General features: G+C 28.4%; 3 protein-coding genes across 15 annotated transcripts in view; 1 reads left to right on the top strand and 2 right to left on the bottom strand.

Annotated features, from left to right (window-relative positions):
• The first annotated feature begins 7 nt into the window (after positions 1-7).
• LOC108003536 (dynein heavy chain, cytoplasmic) lies at positions 8-19,550 on the top strand. 10 transcript variants are annotated; one of them, XM_017065819.3, is made up of 23 exons: positions 36-441; positions 1,161-1,678; positions 1,743-2,837; positions 2,914-3,049; positions 3,108-3,481; positions 3,655-3,690; positions 4,281-4,352; positions 4,458-7,808; positions 7,897-8,291; positions 8,390-8,700; positions 8,841-8,929; positions 9,118-9,147; positions 9,282-10,428; positions 10,509-11,004; positions 11,105-11,720; positions 11,812-12,606; positions 12,681-12,882; positions 13,051-13,246; positions 14,358-14,475; positions 14,553-14,924; positions 15,001-17,763; positions 18,127-18,324; positions 18,401-19,550. In XM_017065819.3, exons 1-23 carry the CDS (start codon positions 198-200, stop codon positions 18,833-18,835), a joined length of 13,989 nt encoding a protein of 4,662 aa, XP_016921308.1. In that variant the 5' UTR covers positions 36-197; the 3' UTR covers positions 18,836-19,550. The 10 variants fall into 10 exon arrangements, with proteins under 10 accessions (XP_016921312.1, XP_016921311.1, XP_016921314.1 ...); XM_017065817.3 differs by lacking the exon at positions 13,051-13,246 and adding an exon at positions 13,748-13,946; XM_017065818.3 differs by lacking the exon at positions 13,051-13,246 and adding an exon at positions 13,748-13,946 and having other exon boundaries at positions 59-441; positions 1,164-1,678.
• A 330-nt stretch (positions 19,551-19,880) lies between these two features.
• Positions 19,881-26,166, bottom strand: part of LOC108003534 (sodium-dependent transporter bedraggled) — a 29,403-nt gene continuing 23,117 nt past the window's right edge. For 3 of the 4 annotated variants that reach the window (XM_062075262.1, XM_017065812.3, XM_062075270.1), the window contains exons 8-14: positions 25,962-26,118; positions 25,609-25,889; positions 25,398-25,529; positions 22,998-23,225; positions 22,735-22,932; positions 22,545-22,592; positions 19,881-22,381 (exon numbers count right to left, since the gene is read on the bottom strand). In XM_062075262.1, coding sequence (XP_061931246.1) covers positions 21,557-22,381; positions 22,545-22,592; positions 22,735-22,932; positions 22,998-23,225; positions 25,398-25,529; positions 25,609-25,889; positions 25,962-26,118 — 1,869 coding nt within the window. In that variant the 3' untranslated portion in view covers positions 19,881-21,556. The remainder of the gene's footprint in view (positions 22,382-22,544; positions 22,593-22,734; positions 22,933-22,997; positions 23,226-25,397; positions 25,530-25,608; positions 25,890-25,961; positions 26,119-26,166) is intronic. The other variant, XM_017065813.3, reaches the window with a different exon arrangement.
• Positions 23,221-25,094, bottom strand: LOC133666138 (TNF receptor-associated factor 3). Its single transcript, XM_062075413.1, has 2 exons — positions 23,322-25,094; positions 23,221-23,246 (listed from the first exon to the last, which is right to left on the bottom strand). Exon 1 carries the CDS (start codon positions 24,791-24,793, stop codon positions 23,372-23,374), a length of 1,422 nt encoding a protein of 473 aa, XP_061931397.1. The 5' UTR covers positions 24,794-25,094; the 3' UTR covers positions 23,221-23,246; positions 23,322-23,371.

A 26,166-nucleotide genomic window follows, 5' to 3' on the forward strand; every position in this document is an offset into this window, starting at 1 on the left:
ATGAAAACTAGCCAAAATAATGGATAAAATAGAGTATAAGAAAATGGCGTTATTACTAAAGAATCATTGCGATTTGTAAGTACTTCTGTGTCGTAGTCTATGCCTATTATAATTCGTCATCACTCGTGTGACAGTTCACTCTAGAGCGGGGATCACCCGCTCAAGATTACAAATTTTGCGATATTGATTAACGTAAGATGGGTGACTCCTTAGACGGCACCGGGGAACCGTCTCCGGAGGCTCAAATTGTTATAATTGTATCATATTCAACATTTGCTAATTATTTAAAAAAAGTCGTAACGGTCCTGCTACCCGATGAAGATGTGGTTCCACCCGCATTTAATTCTGCTCTCGAAGATAAAAGCAATCAAGAATATATAAGAAAATTCTTAGGTGATTCTCAAGTATGGGCACTTTACATACAAAGAAGTTCTAGTAAAGGTACGTGAATTGATTTATAATGAATAATTAATTAATTATTTTTAAGAATTTTGCACTCTGTTCTTATATGATCCTCCATTGCAGTATTTTAATACAACGGTACTTGCATTAAACTGCGATAGGAAATATTCTGAATATTATTGTTGATTATTTGATTCATTTAAACTTTTTATAAATATGACTCATACTTAATGTAATCAATACATGTAAATGTCATTATTATGTTCTTTCTTATTAATTTTATTATATATATAATATTATATATTCTAATAGTTTATTATAATATGAATTATATTTTCGGTATATAATTATATTTTTGTATTTATATATAATATTAAATTATATTTTCAAATAATAAATTAAAGTTGAATTATCATATATTATTTTAATGTTCTATATTATATATTTATAAATTATATATCTATAATTTTAAAGTAAATTATAATTATATTATTATTAAATAATATGTGTAATGTCTAAAAAAAAAAATTTATTTTTATGATTTTAAATTACATAATTTTTTAAAATATGAATTGATTAAGTTTTTTTAATTAAATTCATTCTTTACTTTTTATAAATATATAATTTATCTATATTTATATAGATAAATATATCTATATATTTATATTTTATAAATATTAATATTTGACAATTATTTGACAATATTTGACAACATCATATTTTAAATATTTTATTATATTTTATTTATTATTTTTCAGAAGAAGATAACAATGAAGGAGATGAAGAAAAAGAAAGTACAGTTTTTTATATATCAAATGAAATACATTTTACTAGTCCTAAAATGGCCTCCTTAGTTTTAACAAAACGTGGAGCAGTAATTGAAGCTGACAAATCCATTCATTCACAGCTACGTTTAGTTACCTTTTCAGATGGACCACCATATGAAACATTACATGCAATAAGCAAGACTATGGCACCATACTTTAAAAGTTATGTGAAAGAAACAGGTCGTGCAGACAGAGATGGTGATAAAATGGCACCATCTGTTGAAAAAAAAATAGCAGAACTTGAAATGGGTTTATTGCATTTACAACAAAATATAGATATTCCTGAGATTTCATTACAAATTCATCCACTTGTAGCACAAGTAATTAAACAATGTACAGAAGAAAATCGTAAACCAAAAGTTGCTGATTTTGGTGATAAAGTTGAAGATTCAACATTTTTAAATCAATTACAAAATGGCGTTAATAGATGGATAAAAGAAATTCAAAAGGTAGAAATATTATAAATGTTATAATATTATATATATTATATATATATATATTCATTTTTCATAGGTTACTAAATTAAATCGTGATCCAGAATCAGGTACTGCTTTACAAGAAATCTCTTTTTGGTTAAATTTGGAAAGAGCATTGCATCGAATACAAGAAAAACGAGAAAGTATAGAAATTACTTTAACACTTGATATTCTTAAGCATGGAAAAAGATTTCATGCAACTGTTAGTTTTGATATAGATACTGGCCTACAACAAGCTTTGGCTACTGTTAATGATTATAATCCTTTAATGAAAGATTTTCCAATAAATGATTTATTATCAGCTACAGAACTTGAAAGAATAAGAACTAGTGTTCAACAAATATTTATGCATTTACGAAAAATCAGAAGTACAAAATATCCTGTTCAAAGAGTATTGAGGCTGATAGAAGCTATTTCAAGAGATTTAGGACAGCAACTTCTAAAAGTGTTAGGTACAAGAAGATTAATGCATATTCCATTTGATGAGTTTGAAAAAGTTATGGAACAATGTTTTGAAGTATTTAATACATGGGATGATGAATATGAGAAATTAACAGGATTATTAAGAGATATTGTGAAGAAAAAACGTGATGAACATATGAAAATGGTATGGAGAGTTTTACCAGCACATAAAAAATTACAAACTAGAATGGAGCAAATGCGAAATTTCCGTCGACAACATGAACAACTCAGAACAGTAATTGTTCGTGTTCTTAGACCTACTGTTCGTCAAAATAATAATAATGCTGCGATGGAGAATCCAGATAATGATAATGTAAAAGTTGAATTCGCTTTAGATGCAGCAGATGCAAACGCTATTAGTGAAGTAAATTTGGCATATGAAAATGTAAAAGAAATCGATTGTCTTGATATTACTAAAGAAGGCGTTGAATCTTGGAAAGCTGCTGTCCGTAGATATGAAGAACGTATTGAAAGAGTTGAAGCAAGAATTACAGCACATCTTCGAGATCAATTAGGTACTGCAAAGAATGCAAATGAAATGTTTAGAATTTTTTCACGTTTTAATGCACTTTTTGTAAGACCACATATTCGAGGCGCCATTAGAGAATACCAAACACAGCTAATACAAAGAGTAAAAGATGATATTGAAGCATTACATGAAAAGTTTAAGGTATAAAAATAGAAAATTAAAAGAAAACTAAAACTTTATTTATTAACTTTTATAAATAGTTATATTATTAATTTAGGTTCAGTATGCGCAAAGCAAGTGTTGCAGAATGAGTATAGTTAGAGATTTACCACCTGTTGCTGGCTCTATTATTTGGGTTAAACAAATTGATTATCAACTTACAATGTATTTAAAACGAGTTGAAGATGTTTTAGGTACATATTAATATTTTTTTCATATATTTATATAGATATTAACATTTTTATTTTATAGGAAAAGGATGGGAAACTCATATTGAAGGTCAAAAATTAAAAGCTGATGGAGATAGTTTTCGTATGAAATTATCAACTCAGGAAATTTTTGATGAATGGGCACGTAAAGTGCAACAAAGAAATCTTGGCGTAACTGGAAGAATTTTTACAATAGAAAATGTACGGTCACGAACTGGCCGTGGCAATGTGTTAAAGTTGAAAGTGAATTTTCTTCCTGAAATTATTACATTATCGAAGGAAGTAAGAAATTTAAAAAATCTTGGTTTTCGTGTACCTTTGCCAATTGTGAATAGAGCGCATCAAGCAAATCAATTATATCCTTTTGCCATCAGCTTGATTGAGAGTATTAGAACCTATGAAAGAACACTTGAAAAGGTAATTTTTATATTTTTTATTCATTATTACAAAAATATAATTGATATATGACAAGCAATTCAAAATTTTAAAAATATAAATGAAAAAATAGATAAATAGGGAATAGAAGCAGGATTAAAATATATATTAGTAATATTGATATTTTTAATTCCTTGGATGTCCAATATTTTTAGCTTACCAATCGGAGTCCCCACTGCCCCGCACTGAAGGTAGTCATATATGATGCTTTCAGGAATTATGCATCTTGCCTATTTGCGAATTATTATTGTATGCCTGCTTAGCTCTTGTAGAAATACGTGTATTGCAAGATGTTATGATTTTATTTTAGTAAATTAAATAATTGAAAAAAATAAAAGTATGAATAGGTAAAAATATAAGATATGCGGGAATTCTAAAAAATTTGAGCTTTTTTATTTTTAATTAAAATATTAAAATTTACATATCTTTATTCATTTTAATATATCTAATTTTGTTGGTTTTTTAATATTTTATAAAAATCTCAAATTATATGATTATATTAATAATAATTTGAAAAGTTTGATTGGCCATATATACCAAATGTTGCTTGTAATTGGTATAGTAATACCTATATTTCTCCTTTTCTGTAATAAGTTGATTATAAATGAAAATTGTTATATAATTTTTTTAGTATAAGCTATGAACATGTAAAGTTTTTATTTGCCTTCTTGTCTGTATATTATTGAATGATAAATAATAATTTATGTCGTGAAATTGTATTAGTATGATTAATAATATGATTTTTTAAAAATTGTATTTCATAATTTATTTTTCTTTATAGATTGAAGATAAAGCCAGTATCATACCTTTGGTTGCTGGAATGCGTAATGATGTATTATCACTTATTTCTGAAGTAAGTATTTTATACAATTATATTATATTAAAATTATATTATATTATATTATAAATTTTATCATTTTTATCATAACTATTATTATTTTATTTTTTAATAATTCAGGGAATTGCTTTAATTTGGGAAAGTTATAAATTAGATCAATATGTGCAACGTCTTTCTGATGCTGTTGTTTCGTTTCAAGAAAAAGTAGAAGATCTTGTGGTAGTTGAAGAGCAATTAGATGTTGATGTGCGATCTCTTGAAACATGTCCATATTCAGCAAATACATTTGCTGATATACTTTCCAAAATTCAAAAAGCTGTAGACGAATTATCTTTAAAAAATTATTCAAATTTAACTATTTGGGTATCTAGACTTGATGAAGAAGTAGAAAAAAATTTAGCAGCTAGATTAGAGGCTGGAATAAAAGCTTGGACTGATGCATTAACTGGTCAAAAGAAAGAAGTAGATTTAAGTATGGATACGGATGCACCATCTCAACCAACTCATAAACCCGGCGGTGATCCAAAAATTCAAAATCAAATACATGAAGTTCGTATAACAAATCAAACAATGTATTTGTATCCAAGTATTGAAGATGCGAGATTTCAAATAATGCAACAATTATTTGCATGGCAAGCTATTGTTACTTCTCAAGTTCGACTTCAAAGTTCAAGATATCAAGTAGGTTTAGATAAACCTGAATCAGGTACTTATAGAAATTTACTGACGAAATTACCTAGTGGAAAACAACCTTTGGAAGCAGCTTATGAAGCAGTTGAATCTAAAATGAAAGATATTGCCGATTATGTAGATCAATGGTTACGTTACCAAGCACTTTGGGACTTACAACCTGATAATTTATATGGAAAATTGGGAGAAAATATAAATTTATGGATGAAATGTTTGAATGATATTAAAAAAACTAGAGCTACATTTGATACATCAGATACTAGGCGAGAATTTGGACCAGTTATTATTGATTTTGCAAAAGTACAAAGTAAAGTATCTTTGAAATATGATTCATGGCACAAAGAAACATTGGGTAAATTTGGAACGCTTCTCGGCAATGAAATGGCAAGTTTCCATGCACAAGTATCAAAATCTAGAAGTGATTTAGAACAACAATCTATTGAAGCTGCAAGTACTTCAGATGCAGTTGGATTTATAACTTATGTTCAATCTTTGAAACGTAAAATGAAAGTCTGGGAAAAACAAGTTGATATATACCGTGAAGGTCAAAGAATATTAGAACGTCAAAGATTTCAATTTCCTTCTTCATGGTTGCATGTAGATAATATAGAAGGTGAATGGGGTGCATTTAATGAAATAATTAAAAGAAAAGATACAAGCATACAGACACAGGTTGCGTCGTTACAGATGAAAATTGTAGCGGAAGATAAGGCAGTTGAAATAAGAACTACTGATTTTCTTAGTGATTGGGAAAGAGGAAAACCAGTTGAGGGTCATTTACGACCAGATGATGCACTGCAACAATTACAATTATTTGAAAGCAAATTTGCTAGATTAAAAGAAGAAAGAGACAATGTGGCAAAAGCTAAAGAAGCTTTAGAATTACAAGAACCAGGAGCAGTATCAACTAGTGAAGATAGAATGCAAGTAGTATTTGAAGAACTTCAAGATTTGAGAGGAGTCTGGTCTGAATTATCAAAAATATGGGCACAAATTGATGATACGCGAGAAAAACCATGGTTATCTGTTCAGCCAAGAAAATTACGTCAACAGTTAGATGCAATGATGGCACAATTAAAAGAATTACCAGCTAGATTAAGACAATATTCTTCATATGAATATGTTAAAAAAATGTTACAAAGTTACACTAAAGTTAATATGTTAATTTTTGAGTTAAAATCTGATGCTTTAAAAGAAAGACATTGGAAACAATTGACAAAGCAACTGCGAGTAAATTGGGTATTGAGTGAACTTACTCTTGGTCAAGTTTGGGATGTAAATTTACAAAAAAATGAAGGAATAGTAAAAGATATTATTCTTGTTGCTCAAGGTGAAATGGCATTAGAAGAATTTTTGAAACAAGTTCGAGAATCTTGGCAAACTTATGAATTGGATTTAATAAATTATCAAAATAAATGTAAACTAATTCGTGGTTGGGATGATCTCTTTAACAAAGTTAAAGAACATATTAATTCTGTAGCTGCTATGAAACTTTCACCTTATTACAAAGTATTTGAAGAAGAAGCATTGACTTGGGAAGAAAAATTAAATAGAATCAATGCGTTATTTGATGTATGGATAGATGTTCAACGTCGTTGGGTGTACTTAGAAGGCATTTTTTCAGGAAGTGCTGACATTAAAACATTATTGCCTGTTGAAACATCACGTTTTCAAAGTATTAGTTCCGAATTTCTTAGCTTAATGAAAAAAGTTTCTAAATCTCCAATGGTAATGGATGTTTTAAATATTCCTGGTGTACAAAGAGCACTTGAACGTTTAGCTGATTTACTTGGAAAAATACAAAAAGCTTTAGGAGAATATCTTGAAAGAGAACGTACATCATTTCCGCGATTTTATTTCGTAGGTGATGAAGATTTATTAGAAATTATCGGTAATAGTAAAAATATTGCAAGATTACAAAAACATTTTAAAAAAATGTTTGCTGGGGTAGCAGCTATTCTTTTGAATGAAGATAACACTATTATTACTGGTATTGCTTCTCGTGAAGGAGAAGAAGTACTTTTCCAAAATCCTGTATCAACTATTGATCATCCGAAAATCAACGAATGGTTGACACTTGTTGAAAAAGAAATGAGAGTTACATTAGCATCAAGTCTTGCAAGAGCAGTACAAGATATTAAACAGTTCAAAGATGGAAATATTAATCCTCAAGCATTTATGACATGGTGTGATAATTATCAAGCTCAAATTATAGTTTTAGCTGCTCAGATTTTGTGGTCGGAAGATGTTGAAGCTGCATTGCATGAATCACAAAATGATCCAAGTAAAAATTCGTTAGAAAGAGTATTACTTCAAGTCGAAGGTACATTAAATGTTTTAGCAGATTCTGTTCTTCAAGAACAGCCTCCATTAAGACGAAAAAAGTTAGAGCATTTAATTAATGAATTTGTACATAAACGTACAGTAACTAGAAGATTAATTGCAAATAAAGTTTCTAATCCAAAAGCATTTGAATGGCTATGTGAAATGAGATTTTATTTTGATCCAAGACAAACCGAAGTTTTGCAACAACTTACGATACATATGGCAAATGCGAAATTTTATTATGGATTTGAATATTTAGGAGTGCAAGATAGATTAGTACAAACACCTTTGACAGATAGATGTTATTTAACAATGACTCAAGCTTTAGAAGCTCGTCTTGGAGGTTCTCCATTTGGACCAGCTGGAACGGGAAAAACTGAATCAGTTAAAGCTCTTGGTCATCAACTTGGAAGATTTGTATTGGTATTTAATTGTGATGAAACATTCGATTTTCAGGTAGATAGATAATAATTATGAAAGCTATTTATATATAAATCTATATTTTTTTTATATTCTAATAATAATATCTTATTTGTTTTATTAGGCTATGGGTCGTATTTTTGTTGGTCTTTGTCAAGTTGGAGCATGGGGTTGTTTTGATGAATTTAATCGTCTTGAAGAACGTATGCTTTCAGCAGTTTCTCAACAAGTACAAACTATTCAAGAAGCATTAAAAAGTCAAATGGAAGGAAAGAAAGAAGGAACACTTTGTGTAGAATTAGTTGGAAAGCAAGTTAAAGTATCTACTGACATGGCTATCTTCATCACAATGAATCCAGGTTATGCTGGACGATCAAATCTTCCTGATAATTTAAAGAAACTCTTTAGATCATTAGCTATGACGACCCCAGATAGACAGTTAATTGCTGAAGTTATGCTTTTTAGTCAAGGATTTAGATCAGCTGAGAAATTAGCATGCAAAATTGTACCATTTTTCAAGTGAGTTTTTTATATTTATTTAAATATATTATTATTGAAATATATATAATTATTTATTGAAATATAAATTTTTGTTGCTAAATATATGATTTTATTAGATTATGTGATGAACAACTTTCTAATCAATCTCATTATGATTTTGGTCTTCGAGCACTTAAATCTGTACTTATTTCTGCTGGAAATGTTAAACGTGATCGAATTCAAAAAATTAAGGAAGGTATGCAGAATCGTGGTGAAACTAACATTGATGAAGCTTCCATTGCTGAAAATTTACCAGAACAAGAAATTTTGATACAATCTGTTTGTGAAACAATGGTACCAAAATTAGTTGCTGAAGATATTCCATTATTATTTAGTTTACTTAATGACGTATTCCCAAATGTAAATTATACGCGTGCTGAAATGAAAGGTATTTATTATATTAAAAATTATATTTTAACATCTTATATCTTTAGTATTTTTTATTTGCATTTTTTATTTGCACTATAATTAAATTTTTACTTTTATGTATTATAAATAAAAAAAAAATATATATATATATATTCATAGGATTAAAAGATCAGATTAGAAAAGTATGCATGGAAGAATATCTTGTATGTGGTGAAGGCGACGAACAAGGAGGAGCTTGGCAGGAAAAGGTAATATAACATTATAATATTATAACAAATATAAATAATCATTTTTGCATTATCGCTTTATATCATGTTATGAATAATAGCGTAAAAAAATAGTATCTTAAAATCACAGAAACTTTATTTTTTCTGAAAATATATAAGACACATAATGGTTTCCTAATTCTTAAATTTTTTACCATATGCAACCCTAGGATATGGTCGGTGAGACCTGGGTAGAAAAGGTGAGACAAAAATTAAGCTATGAATAATATTGCATGGCCAATATTTTCTAATCCATAAATAATGTCCTATTTCATAAATTCATGATTTCATATTTTTATTTTTGATAGTTACTCTTATAAAATATTTTATTTAGGTATTGCAACTTTACCAAATTTGTAATTTAAATCATGGTTTAATGATGGTTGGTCCCAGTGGTTCTGGAAAAACGACAGCATGGAAAGTATTGTTAAAAGCTTTGGAAAGATTTGAAGGCATAGAAGGAGTAGCCCATGTAATTGATCCTAAAGCTATTAGCAAAGAAACATTGTATGGTGTATTAGATCCGAATACACGTGAATGGACAGACGGACTTTTTACACATATTCTTAGAAAAATTATAGATAATGTAAGAGGAGAAATTAATAAACGACAGTGGATTATATTTGATGGTGACGTTGATCCAGAATGGGTTGAAAATCTAAATTCTGTACTCGACGATAATAAATTACTTACATTACCAAATGGCGAACGTTTAAGTTTGCCTCCAAATGTGAGAGTTATGTTTGAAGTGCAGGATTTAAAATATGCCACATTGGCTACTGTTTCTCGTTGCGGTATGGTTTGGTTTTCTGAAGATGTACTTTCTACAGAGATGATATTTGAAAATTATATGTTACGTTTAAAAAATATACCTCTGGAAGATGGAGAAGAAGATAATCTTAGTAAAAAAGCAACAGAAAAAGATGATACTATGTCTCCTGCTTTATCAGTGCAAAGAGAAATTGCTAGCATTTTACAAAGTTATTTTGCTCCAGATGGATTGGTAGTAAGATGTTTGGAATATGCTATGAAACAAGAACACATAATGGATTTTACACGATTGCGAGCATTAAGCTCTTTATTTTCTATGTTAAATCAAGCAGTGCGTAATGTTTTACAATATAATCATTCACATACAGATTTTCCTTTACCAAGTGAACAATTGGAACGTTATATGCCAAAATGCTTAGTATATGCATTATTGTGGAGTTTTGCAGGTGATGCAAAACTAAAAGTTAGATCAGATTTGGGAGATTTTGCTAGATCTATTACAACTATACCTCTTCCAACACAAAGCAATATCCCTATCATTGATTTTGAAGTAAGCATTCATGGTGAATGGTTACCTTGGAGTAATAAAGTTCCACAAATCGAAGTAGAAACACATAAAGTTGCTAGTCCAGATATTGTTGTACCTACTCTAGACACAGTAAGGCATGAGAGCTTACTTTATACATGGTTAGCAGAACACAAACCAATAGGTAATATTTATAAAAATAATTATAAAACTTTATGAAATATTTTATGATACACATAATGAAAGATTATTTAACTTTTATAGTACTTTGTGGACCACCTGGATCTGGTAAAACTATGACACTTTTTTCTGCTTTACGTGCTTTGCCTGATATGGAAGTTGTTGGATTAAACTTTTCATCTGCTACTACACCTGAGTTACTATTAAAAACTTTTGATCATTATTGTGAATATCGTAAAACACCTAATGGTGTTGTACTTTCACCAGTACAATTGGGCAAATGGCTGGTTCTATTTTGTGATGAAATCAATTTACCTGATATGGATAATTATGGAACACAAAGAGTAATTTCGTTTCTCAGACAATTGGTAGAACATAGAGGTTTCTATCGAACTAGTGATCAAGCATGGGTTACTTTGGAAAGAATTCAATTTGTTGGAGCTTGTAATCCTCCAACAGATCCAGGTAGAAAACCTCTTAGTCATAGATTCTTACGACATGTTCCAGTTATATACGTTGATTACCCAGGAGAAACATCTTTAAAACAAATTTATGGTACATTTACACGAGCTATGCTTAGGTAAGAATAATTAATTTAGTATTAAATGATATTAATTAAGTGATATTTTAAAATTATGCGAAGAAAAAAATAATTTTTAATTCAATATTTATAACTTTAGATTGACACCTTCTTTACGAGGATATGCAGAACCTTTAACAAATGCAATGGTAGAATTTTATCTAGCTTCACAAGAGAGATTTACTCAAGATATGCAACCACATTATGTTTATTCTCCTCGTGAAATGACACGTTGGGTCCGAGGAATTTGTGAAGCTATTAGGCCTCTTGATAATTTGTCAGTTGAAGGTCTAGTACGCTTATGGGCACACGAGGCTCTTCGTTTATTCCAAGACAGATTAGTGGAGGATTCTGAAAGAGCTTGGACAAATAAAAATATAGATACCGTTGCCATGAAACATTTTATGGGTGTCGATAAAGAGAAAGCATTAACTAGACCCATTCTATATAGTAATTGGTTATCTAAAGATTATGTGCCAGTCAATAGACAAGAATTACGGGATTATGTTAGAGCAAGATTGAAAGTATTTTATGAAGAAGAATTGGATGTTCCTTTAGTACTTTTTGATGAAGTTCTTGAACATGTTTTACGGATTGACAGAATTTTCCGGCAACCTCAGGGACACTTATTACTTATTGGTGTTTCTGGAGCTGGTAAAACAACTTTGTCTAGATTCGTTGCATGGATGAATGGTTTATCTATTTTTCAAATAAAAGTATGTACTTTTGTTTTGTTATAATTGTATATTTTAAAAAAATTTTACATTAAAAAAATTTTTGATTAATTCAATATTTTTTATATCAAAGGTTCACAATAAATACACTGGTGAAGATTTTGACGAAGATTTGCGTCAAGTTTTAAGACGATCAGGTTGTAAAGATGAAAAAATAGCATTTATTCTTGATGAATCTAATGTTCTGGATTCCGGTTTTCTTGAACGCATGAATACATTGCTCGCAAATGGAGAAGTACCTGGTTTATTTGAAGGTGATGAATATACAACTCTTATGACACAATGTAAAGAAGGAGCACAACGCGAAGGTCTTATGTTAGATTCTAATGAAGAACTTTATAAATGGTTTACTGGTCAAGTTATGAAAAATTTGCATGTAGTATTTACAATGAATCCCAGCACAGATGGTCTTAAAGATCGAGCTGCAACATCACCTGCACTGTTCAATAGATGTGTGTTAAATTGGTTTGGTGATTGGTCAGATAATGCACTCTTCCAAGTTGGTAAAGAATTTACCAGTCGTGTGGATTTGGAAAGACCTATGTGGAAATGTCCAGATTTTTTCCCTTCAGTTTGTTCTTTAATTCCATCACAACCTTCTCATAGAGATGCTGTAATAAATGCTTGTGTTTATGTACATCAAACATTACACAAAGCTAATGCTAGACTTGCAAAACGAAGTGGTAGAACAATGGCTATCACTCCCCGTCATTATTTAGATTTTATCAATCATTTTGTAAAATTATATCAAGAAAAAAGAAGCGACTTAGAAGAACAACAGTTACATTTAAATGTTGGTTTAAGTAAGATTGCAGAAACAGTAGAACAAGTGGAAGAAATGCAAAAAAGTTTAGCTATCAAATCTCAGGTAATTGAATGAAATTAAATTATATGAAAAGAACATTCTTTGCAATCTTTTTTCACAATAAATCTTATATATAGGAACTACATGCAAAGAATGAAGCTGCAAATGCAAAATTACGACAAATGGTTAAAGATCAACAGGAAGCAGAAAAGAAAAAAGTACAGAGTCAAGAAATTCAACAGCAACTGGCAATACAAACTGTAGCTATTAATCAAAAGAGAGATGATGTTATGGCTGATTTAGCACAAGTTGAACCAGCTGTCATTGATGCACAAAATGGTATGTATTATTTATATTCTATAATTATTCTATAATTATTTTAATTATTGTAATGAATATAAATGATCATAATATTTATGATATATAATTGGAATTGGTGCTTATCTGTATTTTGAATATATAAAACATATGACGCGCATTATGCTTAAATATTTGCAATGAGTATAGCTGTCAAGGGGATAAAACGGCAATATCTTGTCGAAATTCGATCAATGGCAAATCCTCCAAACATCGTAAAACTAGCTTTAGAATCTATATGCCTATTACTTGAAGAAAATGCTACTGATTGGAAACAAATTCGTGCTATCATTATGAAGGATAGCTTTATACCGACCATCGTCAACTTCAACACTGAAAACATCACGTAAGAAATGATTCTGGATCTGCTGAACGTTCAATGCTCGAATGGGAATTTATCAAGGCAGATACTATTCTATAACCGCTTGATATACATGTTACGTCTTTTGGCTGAATACAACTCACCTACGTATACCATACGTTCTTATAAGTAAAACAAAATATTTTAAAATATAATTGTTTCGAAATATCATATTTTCATTCATAGTATAGATTCAATTCATATTCAATTTTATTTTAAATTCAATATATGAATTTTTTAATATTTTTAGGAAATATAATATAAATTATAAGGACGTGACATGATACGTAAATAATATGTTGTTGCTGTAAATAAAATATATCGTGTTTTTTATTTCTAACTGTCTATAGGTCATTTAAAACGACGCGCAGCCGGTCAGGGAGCTTTTTTTCGCGTAACATCGTTATAACTGTTCTAATTTCTAATTGCACATGCCTGCACATTATTTTCTTTGTACTATATGAAATCGTTTCGTTTTTCGTATAGCGGTGAAATCGATAAAGAAACAACATTTAGTCGAAGTTCGGTCCATGGCGAATCCGCCGGCGATCGTGAAGGTTGCATTGGAGTCTATCTGCTTATTGCTCGGTGAAAATGCCAGTGATTGGAAATCTATCCGCGCTGTCATCATGAGAGACAATTTTATCAATACTATTGTCTCTAATTTCAGTACTGAGGATATTACGTAAGCATGCTTTCATTGTTTGTTTTATCCTTATAAATGGTTTAATTCTTTAATTTAGGGATCAGCGAACACGGTTCGTTGATGCAAATATATTTTAAAACAACAATTGAATAAATAACGAAAAGAAAAAATGAATTATTTATGAGTGTCAAAAAAATGTGTAAATACTAATATCCGTTTTATGTATCTACAACTAATCTTTGTGCTTGCTGATCTCAAATTTAAAAAATGTTGAATAAATTTACACAAAGCACAATTGATACTTAGAGCATGTGAACGACAATTGACAAACTCGTTACTAACCAAAATTATGTATATAATATATGCTAAAATGTTACTTGAAATTTAAAAAATAAATTTATTAAATATTGAATTAAAAAATTAAAAGAATTTTTTAAAACATTTGTTTAGTGATGAAGTGAGAGAGAAAATGAAGAATCGTTATTTAAGTAATCCCGACTATAATTTTGAAAAAGTTAATCGAGCCAGTATGGCTTGTGGACCTCTTGTTAAATGGGCTACTGCACAAGTAAGCATATATGATATAAATTTAATTTCTTAAAAAAAAAAACTATTATTAAAAATATGTAATTTATAAAATTTTAGATTGAATATGCAGATATGTTAAAACGAGTAGAGCCTTTAAGAGATGAACTTCATTCATTAGAACGACAGGCTGAAACAAATAAACAAAAAGGTGAAGAGGTGAAAAATTTGATTGCTCAATTGGAACAAAGTATAGCTTCATATAAAGAAGAATATGCTCAACTGATATCTCAGGCACAAGCTATCAAAGCTGATTTAGAAAGCGTACAAGCTAAAGTAGATCGTTCTATTGCCTTACTGAAATCTTTAGTGATTGAAAGAGAACGTTGGGAAGCAACTAGTGAAACATTCAAAAGTCAAATGTCTACTATTATTGGAGATGTACTCTTGTCATCTGCTTTTCTAGCATATGCTGGATATTTTGATCAACATGTAAATGATTTAATAATTATAATTATATATATTTTTCTTTATAGAATAATGATACATATGTTTTGATTTCTTTTAGTATCGACAAAATTTGTTCAGTACTTGGTGTCAACATTTACAACATGCAAATCTACAATTCCGGCCAGATATAGCAAGAACGGAATATCTCTCAAATCCTGATGAACGTTTGAGATGGCAAGCTAATGCTCTACCAACAGATGATCTTTGTACCGAAAATGCTATTATGTTAAAACGATTTAATAGATATCCGTTAATTATCGATCCATCTGGACAAGCAACAGAATTTATTATGAATGAATTTAAAGATCGAAAGATTACAAAAACAAGTTTCTTAGATGATTCGTTCAGAAAAAATTTGGAAAGTGCATTACGTTTTGGTAATCCTTTATTGGTACAAGATGTTGAAAATTATGATCCGATATTAAATCCTGTTCTAAATAGAGAATTAAGAAGAACAGGAGGACGTGTATTAATCACACTTGGAGATCAAGATATTGATCTCTCACCATCTTTCGTAATCTTTTTATCGACAAGAGATCCAACAGTAGAATTCCCACCTGATATTTGTTCTCGCGTTACCTTTGTAAACTTTACTGTTACTAGAAGTTCATTACAAAGTCAATGTTTAAATCAAGTTCTGAAAGCCGAACGTCCAGATATTGATGAGAAGAGATCTGATTTATTAAAATTACAAGGAGAATTTCATTTGCGTCTAAGGCAACTTGAAAAATCTTTGTTACAAGCATTGAATGATGCTAAAGGAAAAATTCTTGATGATGATTCTGTGATAACTACTCTTGAAACTTTAAAACAAGAAGCGGCTGATATTAGTAAAAAAGTTGAAGAAACAGATAAAGTAATAGGAGAAATTGAAACAGTTTCTCAACAATACATGCCTTTATCTCAAGCTTGTTCGAATATGTATTTTACAATGGATAGTTTGAATCAAGTACACTTTTTATATCAATATTCTTTGAAAATGTTTTTAGATGTGTTTACATCTGTTCTATCTCAAAATCCAAGATTGTCTAATATATCGGATTATACCCAAAGACTATCAGTTATTACAAGCGATTTATTTTCTGCTTGTTATGAACGTGTTGCACGTGGAATGTTACATACAGATAGATTAACATTTGCATTATTGTTATGTAGAATTCATTTGAAAGGTATCGCTACAGAATCTACTTATGACAGTGAATTTACATTTTTCTTACGTGGTAAAGAAGGTGTATTGAATATAAGAGATCCTATTATGCCTAATTTAAGTTCAGAGCAACAAGAAGCTCTGATGCGTCTAAGTCTTAGATTGCCTGCTTTCAAAAAATTACGTGAAAAGATTCAAGAAAATATAGAATTTAATACCTGGTTACAATCACCAACTCCTGAGACATGTGTGCCAAAACTTTGGGATGAAGAGAAACCATTAACTCCAACTGGAACAGCCATGCATCAATTATTAATAATACAAGCATTTCGACCGGATCGTGTAATAGCTGCTGCGTCTTTAGTAGTAATTTCCGCATTAGGAGAATCTTTTATGGCTGCTGCAGAAGCAGAACTTGATTTTGCTTCTGTAGTTGAGAATGAACTAAAAGCTACTGTACCCGCTTTACTTTGTTCAGTACCTGGTTTTGATGCTTCTGGTCGGGTAGATGATTTAGCAGCTGAATCAGGCAAACAAATAGCCAGCATCGCAATAGGATCTGCAGAAGGATTTAATCAAGCAGATAGAGCGATAAATATGGCTGTTAAAGCTGGTAGATGGGTATTATTGAAAAATGTTCACTTAGCACCACAGTGGTTAGTACAACTTGAAAAAAAATTGCATAGTTTACAACCACATACTAGTTTTAGATTATTTTTGACCATGGAAATTAATCCAAAAGTACCAGTTAATCTACTTAGAGCTGGCAGAATATTTGTCTTCGAACCACCTCCTGGAATTAGAGCAAATTTATTACGAACATTTAGTACAGTGCCGGCATCAAGAATGATGAAAGTACCTAATGAAAGAGCTCGTCTTTATTTCTTATTGGCATGGTTCCATGCTATTGTTCAAGAACGTCTTCGTTACGCACCATTAGGATGGGCCAAACATTATGAATTCAATGAAAGCGATTTGAGAGTAGCTTGTGATACTTTGGATACATGGATAGAAGCTACTGCTATGGGTAGAACTAATTTACCACCAGAAAAAGTACCTTGGGATGCTTTAGTGACACTACTTTCTCAATGTATATATGGTGGTAAAATTGATAATGATTTTGATCAACGTCTTCTCGCATCGTTTCTTCGGAAACTTTTTACTCCACGATCTTTTGAAACTGATTTTGCATTAGTTGCTAATATTGATGGTCTACAAGGAGGTCAACGACATATTACTATGCCAGATGGTACTAGACGCGATCACTTCCTTAAATGGATCGAGTCATTATCTGATAGACAAACACCTTCATGGCTTGGATTACCGAATAATGCGGAAAAAGTATTACTCACGACTAGAGGTACAGATTTAGTATCTAAACTATTGAAGATGCAACAACTAGAAGACGAAGATGAATTAGCATATTCTAACGAAGAATCATTGGATACACCTAGAGAAGCAGAAGCTGATGGTCGTCCATCATGGATGAGAACGTTACACAATTCGGCATCAACATGGTTACAATTACTTCCAAAAAATTTGCCGACATTAAAAAGAACTGTAGAAAATATAAAAGATCCTCTCTATAGGTATTTTGAAAGAGAAGTTAATAGTGGTGCTAAATTACTACAAGATGTAATTCATGATTTAGAAGATGTTGTTTTAATTTGTCAGGTATTATTCCAAATTCATTAATTTAATTATTAAATTTTTGTTAAAAATTAATATTTAATATTAATATTAAAGTAATATCGCATTTTAAATATCTATAAATATCTTTTAATATATATTTTTTCATTCAAGTTCCTAAATATAATTGTGAAGTCATTTTAGAAAAATATTTAAAAATACATAAAAATTGAATCTACATAATTTTTATTAAAAAAATTTAAATTTAATTATTTAATTTTAATTTAAATTTTTGTAAAATAACAGTTTTTTTTAAATGAATAATTTAAAAAGATTGTTAAAATTTTTAATATTAAAAATTAATAATTAATTTTCTTGTTTTAAATATGTCTTGTGTTTTTTTTATAGGGTAAAAAGAAACAAACTAATTATCATAGAACTATGTTGTCAGAATTAGTAAAAGGTATTTTACCAGGTGGATGGAGACGATATACAGTACCAAGAGGATGTACCGTTATACAATGGATAACAGATTTTAGTCACAGAGTATCACAATTACAAGAAGTTTCACGATTAGTATCTCAAGGAGGAGCTAAAGAAATTAAGGTTTGTTTGTTTAATTTGTTATATAATTATTTTTATTATATAAAATTATTTTTATCTATTGTAATTATTTTTTCAGAGTTTTCCCGTTTGGCTTGGAGGATTATTAAATCCTGAAGCTTATATTACGGCAACAAGACAATGTATAGCACAAGCAAACAGTTGGTCATTAGAGGAACTTCAACTTGATGTAACTATAGGGGACAGTGATAATATTGCAACCGACGATTGTTCGTTCGCTGTAACAGGTCTTAAATTGCAAGGAGCACAATGTAAAGATAATCAACTATATTTAACTTCAACTATAATGACTGATTTGCCAGTGACTATGTTAAGATGGATACGATCTGCCACCGATGATGTACGAAAGGGCAAATTGTCTTTACCAGTTTATCTTAATAGTACACGTACTGAATTACTTTTTACTGTTGATTTAAACATTGCTCCTAGTCAAGATCCTCATAGTTTTTATGAAAGAGGAGTTGCTGTTCTTACATCTACTGCTTTGAATTAATACTTATAAAATTAGTGAAATGCGATGTTTAACAAATAATATGATTATAAAATTCTATAGAAATGGGCAAATGAATTTTTCAGAATTTAAATACTAAAAGGTCTCCATATATTTTAATATTTCCTAAAAATGTTTATTACTCTATTCATTTTTAATTATTTATAAGATATAAAATATTATATATTAATTAATTAATATAATATTCTATTAATGTTCATATGATTTCATGATTTCACAAATAACTTATTAATAATAAAAGTTTGCCCAATTTCTTCTAATATACTAATTGAATATATAATAAAAATTATTATTTATCGCTTTAAAATATTTTCTAGCACATGCAGTAAAATGAAACATTTTATTCAATAATTAATAAAATACAAAATATCCATTTTAGTATTGATGTTTCTATTACAAGATTGTAATATACATAAATAATTTTTTTTAGATTTATATATGTTTAAAACTAAAAAAATTGTTTTCTGTAATAAAGTTATTTTTTGTTCTTTTAAATATAAGTATTATTGTAAAATTTACATTATTTGAATGATATCTTATAAAAAAACTTAATATGCAATTTTTAATCGTTATTAAAAAAGTAAAATGAGTATCATTAAAATGCTTTGTACTTTTGCTTTAATTAAATATATTAATAATAATATCTATTTCTGTAACTATATGAAATTAAATATAATACTAATATTTAAAATGTGAATGTTGTTTAAATTTCATCATTATCAAATTAAATATTATACTATTTAAAAAAAAATTTATTATAGTCCAATATTGGATATAACAATTATACGTATGAAATGAATATTTATACATAATTATATAAAAAATATTATAGTTTTACTTTTTTTTTTATTTTATATTAATTTAATTTTTTGAATTTGCGCATTATACTATTAATTTCAATTTCCTTTCGTTATTTTTTGCAGTGATAACACAAAAATATATATATATATTTTAATTATTATTCAAAAATTAATTTATAAATTTTGATAAACGTTGGATGGATTATATAATTATAAAGCCATTACAGTTAATGAAAAAATTCTTAATTTATTTTAATATGATTTGTTAAAATATTATATACACTATTATCATAAAATTATTGTAAAATTGCAGCAGTATATATGTACATATTTTATAGACGTATTAGTTGTACAGTCTTAATTAAAAATGCCAATATGCTAAAATAGTATGGTTTAAAGAAGATTGAACATTAAAAAATTTCGACATTACGATATAAAATCGAAGATTATTATAATAAGTAACAAAACAAGTTTATCGTTATCTGATTTTTATTTGCACATTGTAAAATTGCTAGGATAAATAATTATAATATTATGCAATTATTTGTCAAATAATAAGATTAAAAAATACTGAATTCAGTCTAAAAAATAAAATTAATTTCTCGATGATCAAAATCATTAGTAACATATCCATTCTTTATAATGTAATATGTAAAAATGAATATCGAAATGAGTTAAATTAAAGATAAGAGCTATTAAATCGCGTTATATTAATAGCTTTTAATGATTAGATCAATCAATCAAAAATAAATAAATGATTGATTACTTCTGATTGAACGATTGCAAATCACTTTAGCTTGATATTTTGTTTATATGGATGACGGCTTTGAATGATTTAAATTAATTAATTAAGTAAAAATCGAGTATTTATTCGCTCTGTCGACTAATTACCGGTTTTAAAAAAATATATTTTTAAATTCATATTCTATAAATCATTTGTCTGCAAATTAGCAACATATCATCGCTCTGTCGACTAATTACCGGTTTTAAAAAAATATATTTTTAAATTCATATTCTATAAATCATTTGTCTGCAAATTAGCAACATATCAACAATAAATTGAAAAAATTTATAAATTCATAACTATTATAACATCTTCATAATATCTGTTTTCGTAATTTGGATTTTGCATAATTTATTGATAAAATTAAAAAAATTAGATCGGCAACAGATCTTTAATAATAATCTGTTATCAAAAATAATAAAATTTACAATATAATCAGAAACCGATCATTTTGTAACTTTAGTCATTTAAGTTTTAAATAAAGTATATAACTATTTAAAATTTATTGTATTTTATTGATGATATTAGAATATCATTTTAATATCAAAATATATATATAAAATTCATATGGCGATTTTTATTACGTTTTGAATGATTTAGGGAAAAAGTTAACAGATTTACTTTAACAGGTTTTCTTATGTTTATATCTAATTTGCTAATATTATCAAATATAATAATATAATACATTCTATATCAAATTTATACAAAAATTTATAATAAACATTCAACAAAATTTGTTATATAGACTTGGTTGACTGAGAATTTAATTCTCAGTACTAGTCTATTTAGCGATTATGAAATTATCGACAACATATAAATAATAGCTAATCGTAATAACAATTGAAATATATGAATCATATAATATTAAAATATGAGAGTGCAGATCAAATGTAAAAATTCGATAGAAAAATTTATTATGATATTAACAATTTTTCAACATTATTATTAAATTTGGTTGCTAAATTAGAATGTCTGATTTTTAATCTTGCAATGACTAAATCTCTGGTCTCTAGTCGACAGTGCATAATGATTCTATATCATCAGTAATAACATTATGTAGCAGAAATTAAACAATCTTTAGATTATTTTTCGTGAGAAAATTTGAAAGACAAATATTATCTATATCACGGAAACGGTATAATCCATTTCTTCGGCAGTCTTTTTATCATCGCTATTATTGTTAACCTGTTCATTGGAGACTAGAGACACGTCCTTCGGAAGGACTAAGGATTCTTCACCGATTGGCGCCGCAGCCTCGACTAGATTTTCAACGGATGCTGCTACAGTTGGTTCGTCATGACAAAAACTTCTATGTAGAGAATGCTGCGTTCGTGTAGTTCCTCTTCTAATACTACTACGAAGTAAATTTGCCACATCGACTGCAGTTAAATTTGAACTGCTCGATGAAATCAAACATGATCGATGAGGTGTTTCGAGTATCGAATGTGACCTTCCGACCACATCCGAGTTTTCTATTGCACTAATTGTCATTGTTCTGTCTATTGTATTAGGCCTATGTCTTTCTGTATCATTATTTCGAATATTTGAATTAGTATTCTCATTTCCTGTTTCAGTTATATGAATTGTTACATCTTGTGTTTGTCTATTTTGATTCATTTCTACAAGTACAGTAGCATAATCAGGAGGTGGAGGCTGTAACGCTGGTCTTTGTCTCGGAGTACTACTTTCACCAAGAACGTTTACTATTCGACGTACACTTCTTCGAAAACTTTGCCTCAACATTTTTGCTATCCTTGCGCCAGTTGCTGTAGTATAACTTGGAGGAGGTGTATATTTCGGTGGCGGATCTTCAAATGGTATTTCTGCCGTCGCATGTACAATAGCATTACCATGAATGCTAGTATTTATATTATTTGCAATATGTGTTTGCGTATCTCGTGGATCATCCGATTCCAAAGATGGTCGATATAACAATTGAATTCTCTGCAAAATTAAAATTTTTTATGATATTATATGTATATATATATATATATATATATATATATATATATATATATATATATATATAAAATCTATAAAAATAAATCTTTTTTTTTATCTATAGATACCAATGTTAAATATACAATAATTAGAAAGAAAAACTTACACCATTGCATTGTTCGCAGTGATTTATATTAATTTCCACTTGATTATTCTAATGTTAGCACAATAAAAATTAATATTAAATATCTATTAATACGCACAATGAAAAATAAGAAATAGAATAAAATTGTTAATTATTAACTATTAAAGATTATTCTATATTATTAGTTTGTTAAAACTTGATTAAATCTTACATCAAATATATCAGGTGGACCGTTGTTTAGATATCGGCATGTTTGTATAATAGCTACTGCCGGTATTGTTAGTATTGGTATTAATTGGATTGTAGCTCCGAGTTGTTTTGCCCAAATAGTCCAATATTCTTTAACAGTTCGTCGATAAGAATAAAGTTCTCGAAATCCAGCATTTTTAAATATCGTAATACTAAGTACCTGTTGAGTTTAAATCAATAATTGTAAATTATTTATATATACAATTATTTTTAGCAAAAACATACCATAAGTATAACAGGTAATATAACATTCCACGTAAATGATAGAAGAGGACCAGCCCAGTGTCTGAGACATCGACCAGTTGGAGGAAACAATTCGGCAACTACCGCTTCACCACTATGTGGACGTCCTCGTACTGCGAATACAGCACCGACTTGCACCAAATATAAAATTATTATCCACCATGTACCTCCGATTGTATAATCTAGATAATATACAACGTGTATGCCCAGCTAGAAACAAACGATTTATTTCTATGAAACAAACAATATTCATTTTTTTTTTGTCATTTAACAATAAAATTGTACAATTTATAGATACGTATTTACTTTTATACAATATTATTTTTTACAAATTAATAATTTGTCTTATTAACTACTTATGATGTTAAAGATAATGTAGAAGCACTAGATTTTATACTTGTTACTTGAATATCTAAAAACAATGCATTGTCTTTGATATATCCAGGATAGCGAGTTAAAATTGTATGTGGAATAAACATATAAATTCCAGTTTCTTTATTCACATCATTAGCATTTGATTTATCCTGTCCTACAGCTTTTACAAATTTTTTTACATTATTTGCTGGATTTTCTTGATTTCTTAAGATAACTGTTGCTTTAAGAATACAAGGCCAATCTAAGAGTGGATCCCATTTTCCAGTTTCAACTTGTAAACATCCAATAATGTGTCGATCTTTCCATTGCCCTATACCATTTAGAAATAACTTCAATCTTAAAGTATATCCATATTCTTTATTTAAAAACTTTGGACTATAGAGAACACAATGATTTTCCTTTGCCTCTGTCATTTTCTCTTTATAGCGATCAATTTTCCATAAAAGACGACCATTATTTGAATACTGATCACAACATTCGCATTTATACTGATAATCAGGAAATTCTAAAATATTAAATTTTAAATTATCTTTAATCAATTCTTCCAAATATTTTAGATTTTCTTTCATTTGAAACTTCAATTCTTTGATATCACTCTTTTGATTAGTAGTGGTTTCCAATTGTTCCTGTATTTCTTTTTCTAGATTTTTTATTTTTTCCATTATAAATCTTTGCTGATCCATTAATTCCTTTGAATTCTTACATCTCATTTCCAATTCTAATTTAAAATCGTTAATTGACTGCTGTTGTTCTTGCCATATATTATTTATATATACATTTTCCTTTGTTAAAAAAGTCTTTAAATCTTTTAATTCTAAAGACCAATTACCTAATACTTCATCATGCTTATTCTGTTCATTAGTTAATTCATCATGTAAAAATTTCAATTGTTCCGAGATTTGTTGAAAACTTAAATTGGTACGTTGTTCCATGTTATCACAAGTGATTTCTAAATCATTTAATCTTTGATTTAATATTTCATTAGATTGGTGACATTCTTTTATTACATTTGTAAGTTGAAATCGCAAAAAATCAATTGATTTTTGTTGAGAATTTAGTAATTTTAAGCAATGAGACATATTATCCTGAAGAATTCTACGTTCTTTTTCCTCGATATTTATTGCAGATCGTAGCAGTGTTAGAATAGAAAATACTTTATTTTTCCATAAAGAATCTTGGGTTTCTTTTATTTGATTATTTTCTTTAGTAATATTCCTGTTGCATGTTTTTCGATGATTTTCCATATTTTTTCGAGGTACATAAACTCCACATTTAAAAGAACATTCCTCTAAAACAGATCCGCAATGTTTCACATGATTGTACAAATATTTTTCTTCCAAAAAATTGTTGCAGAAATAACAAGGTACGCTTCGTCGTGTTACAGAATTAACTTGATTATTCATTTTGTAAAACACACGGTGACTCTAGTTATACTGATGAAATATTTAATCAGGTTTGTACTTGGATTGATAATTGTTATCTATATAAATAGAATATTACATGGTCTATCTGATAAGAAGATAATTTTAAATCCTACGCTCGAACAAAATAAGCACTTTATATTATATTAAATTATTATATTATTATAATATTATATATAGGAAATTAATATATTTTTGAGATATCCTTGGAAAATTGATTCTAGAGATCAAAACAAACATAAATTAATACAAATTAATAAAAATTTCAATCGAGATTTATTTATTAAATTATAAATAATCGAAATTTATATTTTATATTTTGTTTTTATCTCGTTTCATCTAATATAATATAAATTTAAATATAACTATTAATTTAATAAATAAACTTCAATCGATATATTAACTTTTATGTTTGTTCTTTAAAATTGATTTTTCAAATTTATCTATAATCTATTTTAACAATATATTATTCTGTACAATAATTTTTGAATATTATTAACAGATATTATTTTAAATCAATATTTTTGATTCGAAATATTTCATAAATACATTGTATGAATAAATAAAAATAAATAATTATATTTACTTCTGTAGCCATAGGTAAACCTAGTATGTAAGCACAAGCACAACTGAAGAATGTAACAGTAGTTTCCCACAACTTCATCATTTTTGTATTGATTGCCATAATACCAGTTATCACACAATGCCATATTGCCAGCTATAATATTGAAATATATATATAAACTTATAGAATTGAATATTATATTTTCAATTTTTATTATATTTTAATTACATACCTGTTGAGCTATTCCAAATAGAATAAGAATAAAATAAAAGAGGATTGCCCAAAATGGCGATACTTGCTCAGTACCTAGTAATGCTAATGTTGCGGGAACCAATTCAGTTGATAATCTTAAAACTTGATAACCAGATTCAATGCTAAAGTCTGCACCAGGACGAGTTACGCGCTCTCCAACAATAAAAGAAGTATGTGCCATAAATCTTTCTGGTGTACTACTATATCCTGATGGTGCAGGTTGACTGACGGGTCTCATAAACATATATAACGATATTTTTTCTAAAATAGAATATTATATACAAATACAATTTTCTTTAATTTAAATTGATAGTATGTAGTTATATTAATTACCAAATGAACTAGGTATATAAATATATCCGTGATGTCTGAGAACTTGCACACAAGTATTTGCCAGAAAAGCAGCAAGAAGTAGAACTGCAATTGTTAATACAATTACAAGACTCGTATCTCGTTGTAATAGATGTTTGTGCTTATTATGAGCAGCTATCTAGAACAATAATATTTATAATTATGTATTTATATTATAAATATTCAA

Source organism: Apis cerana, linkage group LG1 (assembly GCF_029169275.1).
Source record: "Apis cerana isolate GH-2021 linkage group LG1, AcerK_1.0, whole genome shotgun sequence".
NCBI lineage: Eukaryota > Metazoa > Arthropoda > Insecta > Hymenoptera > Apidae > Apis > Apis cerana.